This window comes from Oncorhynchus keta, chromosome 18, assembly GCF_023373465.1.
Source record: "Oncorhynchus keta strain PuntledgeMale-10-30-2019 chromosome 18, Oket_V2, whole genome shotgun sequence".
Classification (NCBI taxonomy): Eukaryota; Metazoa; Chordata; class Actinopteri; order Salmoniformes; family Salmonidae; genus Oncorhynchus; species Oncorhynchus keta.
The window spans coordinates 24,956,839-24,968,680 of record NC_068438.1 but is presented as its reverse complement, the minus strand read 5'-3'; the positions used below and the strand labels follow the sequence as shown (position 1 = coordinate 24,968,680).

The window sequence follows — 11,842 nt, the reverse complement described above, 5'->3', positions numbered from 1 at the left end:
AGTTGAGTAGTTCATGTGCACTGCTTAATCAAGGTCATGCCTACAGTAAAATAAAAAAGGGTCATAGTATGTAATGTATACGGTCCTCTTTATTCAGAAATTACATGATAAATAATATAAATGTGCTACATTAGATTTCTATCCTGTACCAATTCATATTCTTCATTCTACCCTGTCAAAAAGTGATGGGGGTGCCAATTTATCTCCATTGTTGAAGTCTTTTATTAGTGTCAGGGTTTGTGTTCTAGTGAGCCAGAGCAGGAAGAGCATGGACCCTTCTCTCTTCTTTATTGCAATACTTCTCTGGAAGTCCAGCAGCCCTACAAGTAAAATTAACAAACTTTAATTACAAAAGTAAACCTGACCATCCTGACTACCCTCTGTTCCTCTCAATTATATGTACCACCTTGTTTTCACACACTGTTGTTGGTATTTTGCAGATCTCCTCTAGAGCAGTGATGTTTTGGGGCTGTAAATTACAGGCCTCTCATCTTTTTAAGTGGGAGAACTTGCACAATTGGTGGCTGACTAAATACTGTTTTGCCCCACTGTATGCTGAGCACTTGTTGGCTGCTTTTCCATTTACATTTACATTTAAGTCATTTAGCAGACGCTCTTATCCAGAGCGACTTACAAATTGGTGCATACACCTTATGACAACCAGTGGAACAGCCACTTGCATCTAAATCTTGTTGGGGGGGAGAAGGATTACCTACCCTTACTTACCCTATCCTAGGTATTCCTTGAAGAGGTGGGGTTTCAGGTGTCTCCGGAAGGTGGTGATTGACTCCGCTGTCCTGGCGTCGTGAGGGAGTTTGTTCCACCATTGGGGGGCCAGAGCAGCGAACAGTTTTGACTGGGCTGAGCGGGAACTGTACTTCCTCAGTAGTAGGGAGGCGAGCAGGCCAGAGGTGGATGAACGCAGTGCCCTTGTTTGGGTGTAGGGCCTGATCAGAGCCTGGAGGTACTGAGGTGCCGTTCCCCTCACAGCTCCGTAGGCGAGCACCATGGTCTTGTAGCGGATGCGAGCTTCAACTGGAAGCCAGTGGAGAGAGCGGAGGAGCGGGGTGACGTGAGAGAACTTGGGAAGGTTGAACACCAGACGGGCTGCGGCGTTCTGGATGAGTTGTAGGGGTTTAATGGCACAGGCAGGGAGCCCAGCCAACAGCGAGTTGCAGTAATCAAGACGGGAGATGACAAGTGCCTGGATTAGGACCTGCGCCGCTTCCTGTGTGAGGCAGGGTCGTACTCTGCGGATGTTGTAGAGCATGAACCTACAGGAACGGGACACCGCCTTGATGTTAGTTGAGAACGTCAGGGTGTTGTCCAGGATCACGCCAAGGTTCTTAGCGCTCTGGGAGGAGGACACAATGGAGTTGTCAACCGTGATGGCGAGATCATGGAACGGGCAGTCCTTCCCCGGGAGGAAGAGGAGCTCCGTCTTGCTGAGGTTCAGCTTGAGGTGGTGATCCGTCATCCACACTGATATGTCTGCCAGACATGCAGAGATGCGATTCGCCACCTGGTCATCAGAAGGGGGAAAGGAGAAGATTAATTGTGTGTCGTCTGCATAGCAATGATAGGAGAGACCATGTGAGGTTATGACAGAGCCAAGTGACTTGGTGTATAGCGAGAATAAGAGAGGGCCTAGAACAGAGCCCTGGGGGACACCAGTGGTGAGAGCGCGTGGTGAGGAGACAGATTCTCGCCACGCCACCTGGTAGGAGCGACCTGTCAGGTAGGACGCATTCCAAGCGTGGGCCGCGCCGGAGATGCCCAACTCGGAGAGGGTGGAGAGGAGGATCTGATGGTTCACAGTATCGAAGGCAGCCGATAGGTCTAGAAGGATGAGAGCAGAGGAGAGAGAGTTAGCTTTAGCAGTGCGGAGCGCCTCCGTGATACAGAGAAGAGCAGTCTCAGTTGAATGACTAGTCTTGAAACCTGACTGATTTGGATCAAGAAGGTCATTCTGAGAGAGATAGCGGTAGAGCTGGCCAAGGACGGCACGCTCAAGAGTTTTGGAGAGAAAAGAGAGAAGGGATACTGGTCTGTAGTTGTTGACATCGGAGGGATCGAGTGTAGGTTTTTTCAGAAGGGGTGCAACTCTCGCTCTCTTGAAGACGGGAGGGACGTAGCCAGCGGTCAGGGATGAGTTGACTCTGCGGTCAGACTCATCCCAAACCATCTGAATTTGGTTGAGGTTGGGGGATTGTCGCCCTTACACAGCCTGGAGGTGTGTTGGGTCATTGTGCTGTTGAAAAACAAATGATAGTTTCCAAACCAGATGGGATGGCGTATCACTGCAGAATGCTGTAGCAGCCATGCTGGTTAAGTGTGTTTTGAATTCTAAATAAATCACTGATCGTGTCACCAACAAAGCACAACCACACCATAACTCCTCCTCCTCCATGCTTTACGGTGGGAAATACACATGCAGAGATCATCCGTTCACCCACTCCGCGTCTCACAAAGACACGGTGGTTGGAAGCAAAAATCTCAAATTTGGACTCCAGACCAAAGGACACATTTCCACTGGTCTAATGTCCATTCTTTATGTTTCTTGGCCCAATCATGTATTGGTGTCCTTTAGTAGTGGTTTCTTTGCAGAAATTCGACCATGAAGGCCTGATTCACACAGTCTTCTCTGAACAGTTGATGTTGAGATGCGTCTGTCACTTAAACATTTATTTGAGCTGCATTTTCTGAGGCTGTTAACTCTAATGGACTTATCCTCTGCAGCAGAGGTAACTCTGGGTCTTCCATTCCTGTGGCGGTCCTCATGAGAGCCAGTTTCATCATAGAGCTTGATGGTTTTTGCGACTGCATTTGAAGAAACTTTCAAAGTTCTTGAACATTTCCGTGTTGACTGACCTTCAGGTCTTAAAGTAATGATGGACTTTGCTTATTTGAGCTGATCTTGCCATAAAATGGACTTGGTCTTTTATCAAATAGGGCTATCTTCTATATACCACCCCCACCTTGTCACAACACAACTGGTTGGCTATAACGCATTAAGAAGGAAAGAAATTCCACAAATGTACTTTTAACAAAGCACATGTGTTAATTGAAATGCCTTCCAGGTGACTCCCTCATGAAGCTGGTTGAGAGAATGCCAAGAGTGTGCAACATGATGTTACTACATGATTCCATATGTGTTATTTCATAGTTTTGATGTCTTCACTATTATTGTACAATGTAGAAAATAGTAAAAAAAAATAAAGAAAAACCCTTGAATGAGTAGGTGTTCTAAAACTTGACGGGCAGTGTATGTAATTGTTAGGTCATGCAAGATTGTGGGCCTCTCTGATTCCACTTACCATGATGATCTTCAAAAATCGTCCACTCTCATCGACTGAAAGAAATAACAGCTATAATATTGTCAGGAATGTAACCATTATAATAATACAACGATTATCCAATGTTGTGAAGCACCTAGTTAGCTATTTTTCGGTCTTTATTATGGGTTAAGTGCTTGGCATGTCCCTAAAAATTAGAGATGTTTTGTTGTTGTGTTTCCATGGAAACCCCCATCTTCAACAGGGGAAGAGTACGTGGCCTCTGTGTCCTTTTTGGCACAAGCCATATTAATCATCTCTTGTCTTGGATACTTTGTATCAAGGTGAATCAGATGTGCTTTGATACAATGTGAAATAATATTTGGCTTCAGTACATGCATGCATGCAGCATGTGCGATATTATATACAGTATGTGCAATGCATGTTGCTGTATGGTGGAGGAGGTGCATCACACTTTGTGCTCACTAAGTGGCGCTAAAGTACCTCATCTCTGCAAATTAGACTACTCAACAACTATGTAACACACCGTTGTTATGACAAAACATAGTTCATTGCATTTTCGATAGAAGGTGTATGTGGTGGCGTGGTCATTGACTCGAATATCGGGTTTGGTGTACAGAGATTGAAAGAAATAGCCCACTGGGCACAGACGTCAGTCAATTCAACGTATATTCCACATTGGTTCAACGTAACAACGTTGATCCAACCAATGTGTGCCCAGTGGGCGGCAGTTTATGTTAACAGGAAACGTGGACTCACGATAGAGGTAAACAGCAGAAAACAAATTGCATGAAATTCATCGAAAATTATAATGTTTTGTACATTGCCTTCAGAAAGTATTCACACCCCTTGACTTTTTCCACATTTTGTTGTGTTACAGCCTGAATTTAAAATATATTTAATTTTGATTTTGTGTCACTGGCAGACACACAATACCCCATAAAGTCAAAGTGGAGTTATGTTTTAAGACATTTTTACATTTTTTTTTTTGTTGAAAAGCTTAAATGTCTTGATTGTATAAGTATTCAACCCCTTTGTTTTTGCAAGCCTAAATAATTTCACCCAGGAGCAAAACAATGTGCTTAATAAGTTGCATGGACTCACTCTGTGTGCAATAATAACATAATCATATCTGTACCCCACGCTTGCATTTACGTGCAAGGTCCCTCAGTCGAGCAGTGAATTTCAAACACAGATTAAACCACAAAGACCAGAGAGGTTTTCTAAAAATAAAAAAAATGAAAAAACAGACATTGAATATCCCTTTGAGCATGGTGAAGTTATTAATTACACTTTGGATACAGGTGTCCTTCCTAACTCAGTTGCTGGAGAGGAAGGAACCCACTAAGCGATTTCACCATGAGGCTAAAGGTGACTTTAAAACAGTTACAGAGTTTAATGGCTGTAATAGGAGAAAACTGGGGATGAATCAACAACATTATAGTTACTCCACAATACTAACCTAAATGACAAAGTGAAAATAAGGAAGCTTGTACAGAATACAAATATTCCAAAACATACATCCTGTTTACAACTGCAAAAAATGTGGCAAAGAAATTAACTTTATGTCCTGAATACAAAGCTTTATGTTTAGGGCAAATCCAACACAACATGTCACTGAGTACCATTCTTCATATTTTCAAGCATGATGGTGGCTGCATCATGTTATGGATATGCTTGTCATTGGCTAGGACTAGGGAGTTTGTTGTTGTTGATAAAAATGGAATAGAGCTAAGCACAGGCAAAATCCTAGAGGAAAACCTGGTTTAGTGTGCTTTCTAACAGACACTGGGAGACAAATGCACTTTTCAGCAGGATAATAACCTAAAACACAAGGCCAAATATACACTGCAGTTGCTTACCAAGATGACATTGAATGTTCTTTAGTGGCCTAGTTAGAGTTGACTTGAATGGGCCTGAAAATCTATGGCAAAACTTTAAAATGGCTGTCTCGCAATGATCAACAACCAACTTGGCAGAGCTTGAAGAATTTTCTAAACAATATTGTGCAATCCAGGTGTGCAAAGCTCTCAGAGACTTAACCAGAAATACTCACAGCTGCTAAATATGATTCCAACATGTATTGACTCAGGGGTTTGAATACTTATGTCAATTAAATATTTCTGTATTTCATATTCAATACATTTGCCAAAATGTTTTTTTTTTAAACATGTTTTCACTTTGTCATTATGGGGTATTGTGTGTAGAAGGGTGAGAAAAAATATAAATTGAATCCATTTTGAATTCAGGCTGTAACACAACAAAATGTGGAATAAGTCAAGGGGTATGAATACTTTTTGGAGGCACGTGTGGTTCCCACCATGAAGCATGGAAGAGGAGGTGTGATGGTGTGGGGGTGCTTTGTTGGTGACACTGTCAGTGATTTATTTAGAATTCAAGGCACACTTAACCAGCATGGCTAACACAGCATTCTGCAGCGATACGCGATCGCATCTGGTTTGCACTTAGTGGGACTATCATTTGTTTTTCAACAGGACACCTCATGACTGTAAGTCGCTTTGGATAAAAGCGTCTGCTAAATGGCATATATTATTATTATTATTATTACCTCCAGGACTATCATTTGTTTTTCAAACACACCTCCAAGATGTGTAAGGGCTATTTGAGAGTGATGGATGGAGGGATGGAGTGCTGCATCAGATGACTTTGCCTCCTCAATCACCCAACTTCAACCCAAATGAGATGGTTTGGGATGAGTTGGACCATAGAGTGAAGGAAAAGCAGCCAACAAGTGCTCAGCATATGTGGGAACTCCTTCAAGACTGTTGGAAAAGCATTCCAGGTGAAGCTGGTTAAGAGAATGTCAAGAGTGTGCAAAGCTGTCATCAAGGCAAAGGGTGGCTAACATGATTCCATATGTGTTATTTCATAGTTTTGATGTCTTCACTATTATTCTACAATGTAGAAAATAGTAAAAAATAAGGAAAAACCCTTGAATGAGTAGGTGTTTCCAAACTTTTGACTGGTACTGTATAAATAAATCAAATAAAAGGTTATTTGTCACGTGCGCCGAATACAACAGGTGTAGTAGACCTTACAGTGAAATGCTTACTTACAGGCTCTAACCAACGGTGCAAAAAAAAGGTATTTGGTGAGTAATAGGTAAGTAAAGAAATAAAAACAACAGTAAAAAAGACAGTGAAAAATAATAGTAGTGAGGCTATATACAGTAGCGAGGCTATATACAGGCACCGGTTAGTCGGGCTGATTGAGGTAATATGTATATGTAGATATGGTTAAAGTGACTATGCATATATGATAAACAGAGAGTAGCAATAGTGTAAAAGAGGGGTTGGTGGGTGGTGGGACACAATGCATTATAGCCCCATTATTGCAACATTGATGGCCCAGAGCTACAGCTGGAGAACGACCCTGTCCATCTCAGGTCTCTCTTGTTGTGTGGTCTCCTTTGTCTGCCTGCTGTTGATCAGGAACGAGCTCAAGAACATGGGCTTGCCCAACATCGACACTGGGGGAGGGGCCTAGAAGGTCAAAGCAGGTCAGAGCTTGGAGCTAACCTCATTTGGTTCTGTGGTTGAAACATTTCAAAATGTGTGTGAATGTGATATGCACAGGTTTTCATTTGAACACATGCTTTTCTGAGTATTGTCTGCATGTGAAATTGTGTGTGTAAAATCAGTGACACTCTGTGAGAATTTACTCTGCACACAGTGTGCCCCTCACATGCTAGTGTGAACGAGTTCAAGATTTTATTTTACCTTTACTTAACTAGGCAAGTCCGTTAAGAACAAATTCTTATTTAAAATTACGGCCTACCCCGGCCAAACCCTAACCTGGACGACGCTGGGCCAATTGTGCGCTGCCCTATGGGACTCCCAATCACAGTCGGTTGTGATACAGCCTGGAATCAAACCAGGGTCTGTAGTGACACCTGTAGCACTGAGATGCAGTGCCTTAGACTGCTGCGCCACTCGGGAGCCACTCTCTAAGCTATGTGCTAGTGTGACTTAAACCTCTCTCCCTTACCAGGCTCACCCAGTGATGAGACCAGATTCAAAGAGTTCATCCTTTCCCGCTACCTGTGGCTGCTGTCTGTGGGCTACCTGGTGGTATTCGGGGTGAAGACGGCCTGCACTGACTGAGGCCAGCTCTTCCTCATCCAGGACAAGGGCCAGTCAACACTCATTGGTTTGGAAGTCTGATACATTAACACCGCCGTTGTACCACTGTTTTACGCAGGTTGACGTCTATTTTCATGTCTTGTCCTGGAGGCAGAACAGCAATTTCCCCGTAGGTAGGCCAGCTGCAAAGTCAAAATTTAGCTATATTGTGAAAATTCATGAAATCAAAAATGTGCTTTTTGGTATTAATTTAAGGTTAGGGTCAGGCATTATGGTTAGCAGTGTGGTTAAGGTTTGGTTTAAAATCAGATTTTATGACTGTGGCTGTGCCCGTTAGTGACCACTCTGCAGAGCTACCTCCAGAACAAGATTCATGACGGAAAACGCTAACCTGCCTGTTTTACTAGTGTGCAATAGCTTACTGTTGATAACTCAATAATAATTGATTCTTGTTAGGTTTGCCTGAATGCAGCTCTTTTTCACAGGCAGTTCCTACATGAGCACCCTGGAGGTTGGAGGCCTGTTGAGCAGTTTAGCTGCAGGATACTTCACTGACAAGGCTGTGGCACAAGTGGGTTGACAGTGGCATCATACATTAATTCAGAGATCTATAAAAAATCAAAGCAGTGTTTGTTAGGTACTATATTAATTTTTGTACAGCCAGGCTGCCATGGAAACCCCCGTCATTTTCTCTTGATCTCCATGATGGCTGGGATGTTTGGTTCCATGTATCTATTCCGGGTCACTGTCACTCCAGACAGCCAAGGTATAGTAAAGACATTGTGTTCCTCAAATCTCCTTTCAGAGCCAGTACACTATCAGTCTTTCTTTTTTATGTTATAAATTGATATGGATCTTCTTCTTGGGGGCTACTTTTGGCTTCTCATTTATAATAATAATAATATATGCCATTTAGCAGACGCTTTTATCCAAAGCGACTTACAGTCATGTGTGCATACATTCTACGTATGGGTGGTCCCGGGGATCGAACCCACTACCCTGGCGTTACAAGCGCCATGCTCTACCAACTGAGCTACAGAAGGATCATTTTACGGACCAATAGCCTTGTTTGGCGTGATAGCCAAAGAGAGTGCTCCTTCAAACTATTGTGGAACATCACATGCTATCGTTAAACTAATGGTCAATAGTAGGTTTATCTCAACCTAATTGTCTCAAATTCTAATGAATGCTTTTCACACATTTTTGTGTAATGTCTTGGCTTTACTAGCAGTACCAGACATGTAGTTCAATGACTAAATCTGTATGTCCTATTATTTATGAGAACCAGCCTAATTGACATCCCTGTATTGTTATCAGTTGGTGGCTTCTGCTCTGGACTGCCATTCAGCACCATCGCCAAGCACCACTGGGAAATGGCCTTCTGGGTAGCAGAGATCACCTGTCTCGTCACTACCATCAGCTTCTTCTTGCTTAGGAACATCAGAACCAAGATGGGTCACATCCCAAGGAAGGCGGACTGATTATTACACCTCATAACTCTCTATTGCCAATATGGGAAACTTAGGATAAGAATGTACATTTTCTTATTTGTGAAGTGTTTTGGAATTGACAGGAGACATCGTCCTGTATATTCTTGCGGATTCCATCGCGTTGACCAAATTATACAACAACTTCCTCATCGTGGATCTTTAACACAAAATCTAAAGGATATCTGAATGTTTTCTCTGGTTCTGCTCTGTGTACATAATTGTCATACTGGTAAATGACCCCCCGTCTTATTTACAACATACACACTGAATATCGCCATCTTTGCCCTTTTTTCCGCACAGCTGACAGAATTGTCACGTGACAGGAAATATTTCAGACAAAATCTAAAATAATCTTGAACAGAGATAACTTTACACGCGTGTTCATTCGTATTATTATTTTTTGTTTAACATGGCATCTATATTTATTTTGCAGATTTGTTTATTATTCATTCTAAAACCAATCTATAGAAACAGTATAGCAAGAATAAACTACATTTCCCAGAACCATACTTCCACATCCACATGTACGGGTTCTCTTAGGGGCTCGTGCACGGGTTGAACTTCCTTTCACTCCGACATCTTAACGGTGGGACATCATGGTAAGAGTTTTAGCGTGATTTTTCATTAAATTCGAGGGCGGAAAAAATATTTCACTCGAAAAAGTTCAGATTCTGGATAGATCGGGATGGGTAGGTGGAAAATATTCGTTGTCCGCAGCGTTCTGACCGTGATTATGGATGGAATAGCTCACTTTACGATTCCAGTTGGCCATGCTTTAGCTGGCTAACTGTAGCTGGCTTGGCTACGTTAGCTGTCCTGCGGCTGATGGTGCACTGCGTGATCAGCCAACCATCGGTTTATGTTGCAGACAATCAATTGTCTTATGTCCCAATGTGTAGATATCTCATAGTCTGACCTTTCCCACATATGTATCAATCAGATTATGCAAACTGCCCGCTAGTTCTCTGCAGACCACGGTTGGCTGGAGTCTAGACCAGTCTTGGTTTAACTGGAGTCGGTTGTTGATTAGCTGGCTAGTTGTTAGCCTGTGACTAGGCCGTCGCTAGTTAATTTAGGTCCAACTACATTTACAGACACTACTAAAATATGCACAGGCGTATATCCTATTTTGTTCAATTCCAATTGATGGACTAACGTTAGTGACTATCTGAATTAGCAAACCAACTGACGTTGTCTTCTGTACGTTATAGTGCACTTACAAATTACCAGCAGAAGTTTTCTAGTTTTGGAAAATGTGTGGTGGTTCATTCCGCATCAGTTAGATAATGGTACTGTGATGTGGCTTATTCCAGCCTCCTAAAGACGCCAAGGGGAAGGGGAAGGATTCCGGGAAGTCCAAAAAGGACAAGGATCCAGCCAACAAATCCGGAGGCAAAGCCAAGAAGAAGGTATGTCCTTATATCCATTGATCTCTTTTTGGGGGTTTATTCCTTTGGTGTCATAAAATGGTTGCACTTTCAGGAGTGAGCAACTTCTCCCATTTCCTCTGAGCAGAAGTGGTCCAAGGGAAAGGTGAGGGATAAGCTCAACAACCTGGTCCTCTTCGACAAGGCCACCTATGAAAAGTTGAACAAGGAAGTGCCCAACTACAAGCTCATCACACCAGCAGTTGTATCTGAGAGGCTAAAGATCAGAGGGTCTCTAGCCAGGGCTGCCCTCCAGGAACTGCTCAGCAAAGGTAAACCCTGACCCCTGCTCTTGATTCTCAACCATAGTGTTTACTCGTAGTGAACTTGATTTAAATTAAGAAGTAGTCTGGTAGCCAAATCTGACTTTATGTAAGACAGGGCCCTAACATCAAAGTGCAGATGGTACATGTTTGCCAGAATAGGCATATACATTCTTTTTAATGGACTGTTGGTACACTACTGTCATGTTTATCTACAATAGTGTTGTTTTTTGGCATGCTACACTCTGTGTCAGTAGTCTGAGGACAATGATCTGGTTCAATTTTGAGCTTTGCTACAGTGAACCCCAGTTTGACTCAACAAGGCACTGACTCTTGTGGATCTGCCGCAGAGTCGACTGGTACAGATAATTTTACAAAGCCAGTAAGCCCCACTTACATATACCGATGTTTAGCACTCCTCTCACTTGCCATCCAAATGGAACACTAAATATTTCGTACTTGCAACTCTTACTGCAAAATTAACATGTTTTGTAATGTTCATAAGTCCTGTTCCCTTCAATGTCACTTCTAAACCCCTGTCGGCAGTATAGTCTTCCCTCGGGAGGGATACCATCATTTTGGTGAACATTGGCGCTGATCAGTGACTACTAAGACTGGCACTGTAACTTGATGTCTGCTCTTTCAGCATCAAGTGTTGTGTATATAGTCCTAACTTGTCAGGGCAGTGAGTAGGTCTAACTTTTCTGGGTGAGTTGGTAATGTGGGACTATAGTATTCCAATATCTGTACAAAATAAAAGGCACGATCCATTCTGCCACCCCTCTAGGCATGATCAAGTTGGTGTCAAAACACAGATCGCAGGTGATCTACACACGTAACACCAAGGGTCCCGAGGAGGAGGGTGGTGTTGTGGTTCCAGACAAGCCAGAGAAGCCTGAGAAGGCAGCTAAGGCAGCAAAGGGAGAGAAGGGAGAGAAGGAAGAGAAAGCATAAACTGGTATGTTATGACATTAGTCCTGATGGAACTAGCCTACATTATATTGGAACAAACTGAATATTCCTCACTGCAATTCACTATTGCTGGTATAACTGATTTTTAACGTGTTGGCGTTAAACATGTTACACACATATTAACAGGCAGATTGGAGGACTTATGCTATAAATACCATCTAAAATCCTGTTTTTTTCCCCCCAGGTTGTGAATCCTGTGTTCAGATGTGATGTAAGGTGAATAAAATTCTTAAAAGAGATTTGCATTTAGTTTTTTTGTATTCCTTGTGATATTCTCCCAGGTGTAGCTCC

General features: G+C 42.7%; 2 protein-coding genes across 3 annotated transcripts; one reads left to right on the top strand and one right to left on the bottom strand.

Moving 5' to 3' along the window:
* Positions 1-71: 71 nt before the first annotated feature.
* LOC118397512 (uncharacterized) lies at positions 72-3,493 on the bottom strand. Of its 2 annotated transcripts, none has more exons than XR_004828430.2 (2): positions 3,318-3,493; positions 72-320 (listed from the first exon to the last, which is right to left on the bottom strand). XR_004828430.2 is itself a non-coding variant. In XM_052467758.1 (2 exons), the coding sequence occupies exon 1, from the start codon at positions 1,475-1,477 to the stop codon at positions 728-730; it is 750 nt and encodes a 249-aa protein (XP_052323718.1). In that variant the 5' UTR covers positions 1,478-2,177; the 3' UTR covers positions 72-320; position 727. The 2 variants fall into 2 exon arrangements, 1 of the variants encoding a protein (XP_052323718.1); XM_052467758.1 differs by lacking the exon at positions 3,318-3,493 and adding an exon at positions 727-2,177.
* A 5,889-nt stretch (positions 3,494-9,382) lies between these two features.
* LOC118397506 (40S ribosomal protein S25-like) lies at positions 9,383-11,790 on the top strand. Its single transcript, XM_035792350.2, has 5 exons — positions 9,383-9,488; positions 10,203-10,298; positions 10,405-10,588; positions 11,367-11,537; positions 11,736-11,790. The coding sequence occupies exons 1-4, from the start codon at positions 9,486-9,488 to the stop codon at positions 11,531-11,533; spliced, it is 450 nt and encodes a 149-aa protein (XP_035648243.1). The 5' UTR covers positions 9,383-9,485; the 3' UTR covers positions 11,534-11,537; positions 11,736-11,790.
* Positions 11,791-11,842: the final 52 nt, after the last annotated feature.

Coding starts and splice junctions, on each gene's coding strand:
- LOC118397506 (XM_035792350.2), top strand. Junction 10,299..10,404: donor GAGGCAAAGCCAAGAAGAAG/GTATGTCCTTAT, acceptor TCCTCTGAGCAG/AAGTGGTCCAAGGGAAAGGT. Junction 10,589..11,366: donor CCAGGAACTGCTCAGCAAAG/GTAAACCCTGAC, acceptor CCACCCCTCTAG/GCATGATCAAGTTGGTGTCA.
- LOC118397512 (XM_052467758.1), bottom strand. CDS start 1,477: ATGACGGATCACCACCTCAAGCTGAACCTCAGCAAGACGGAGCTCCTC.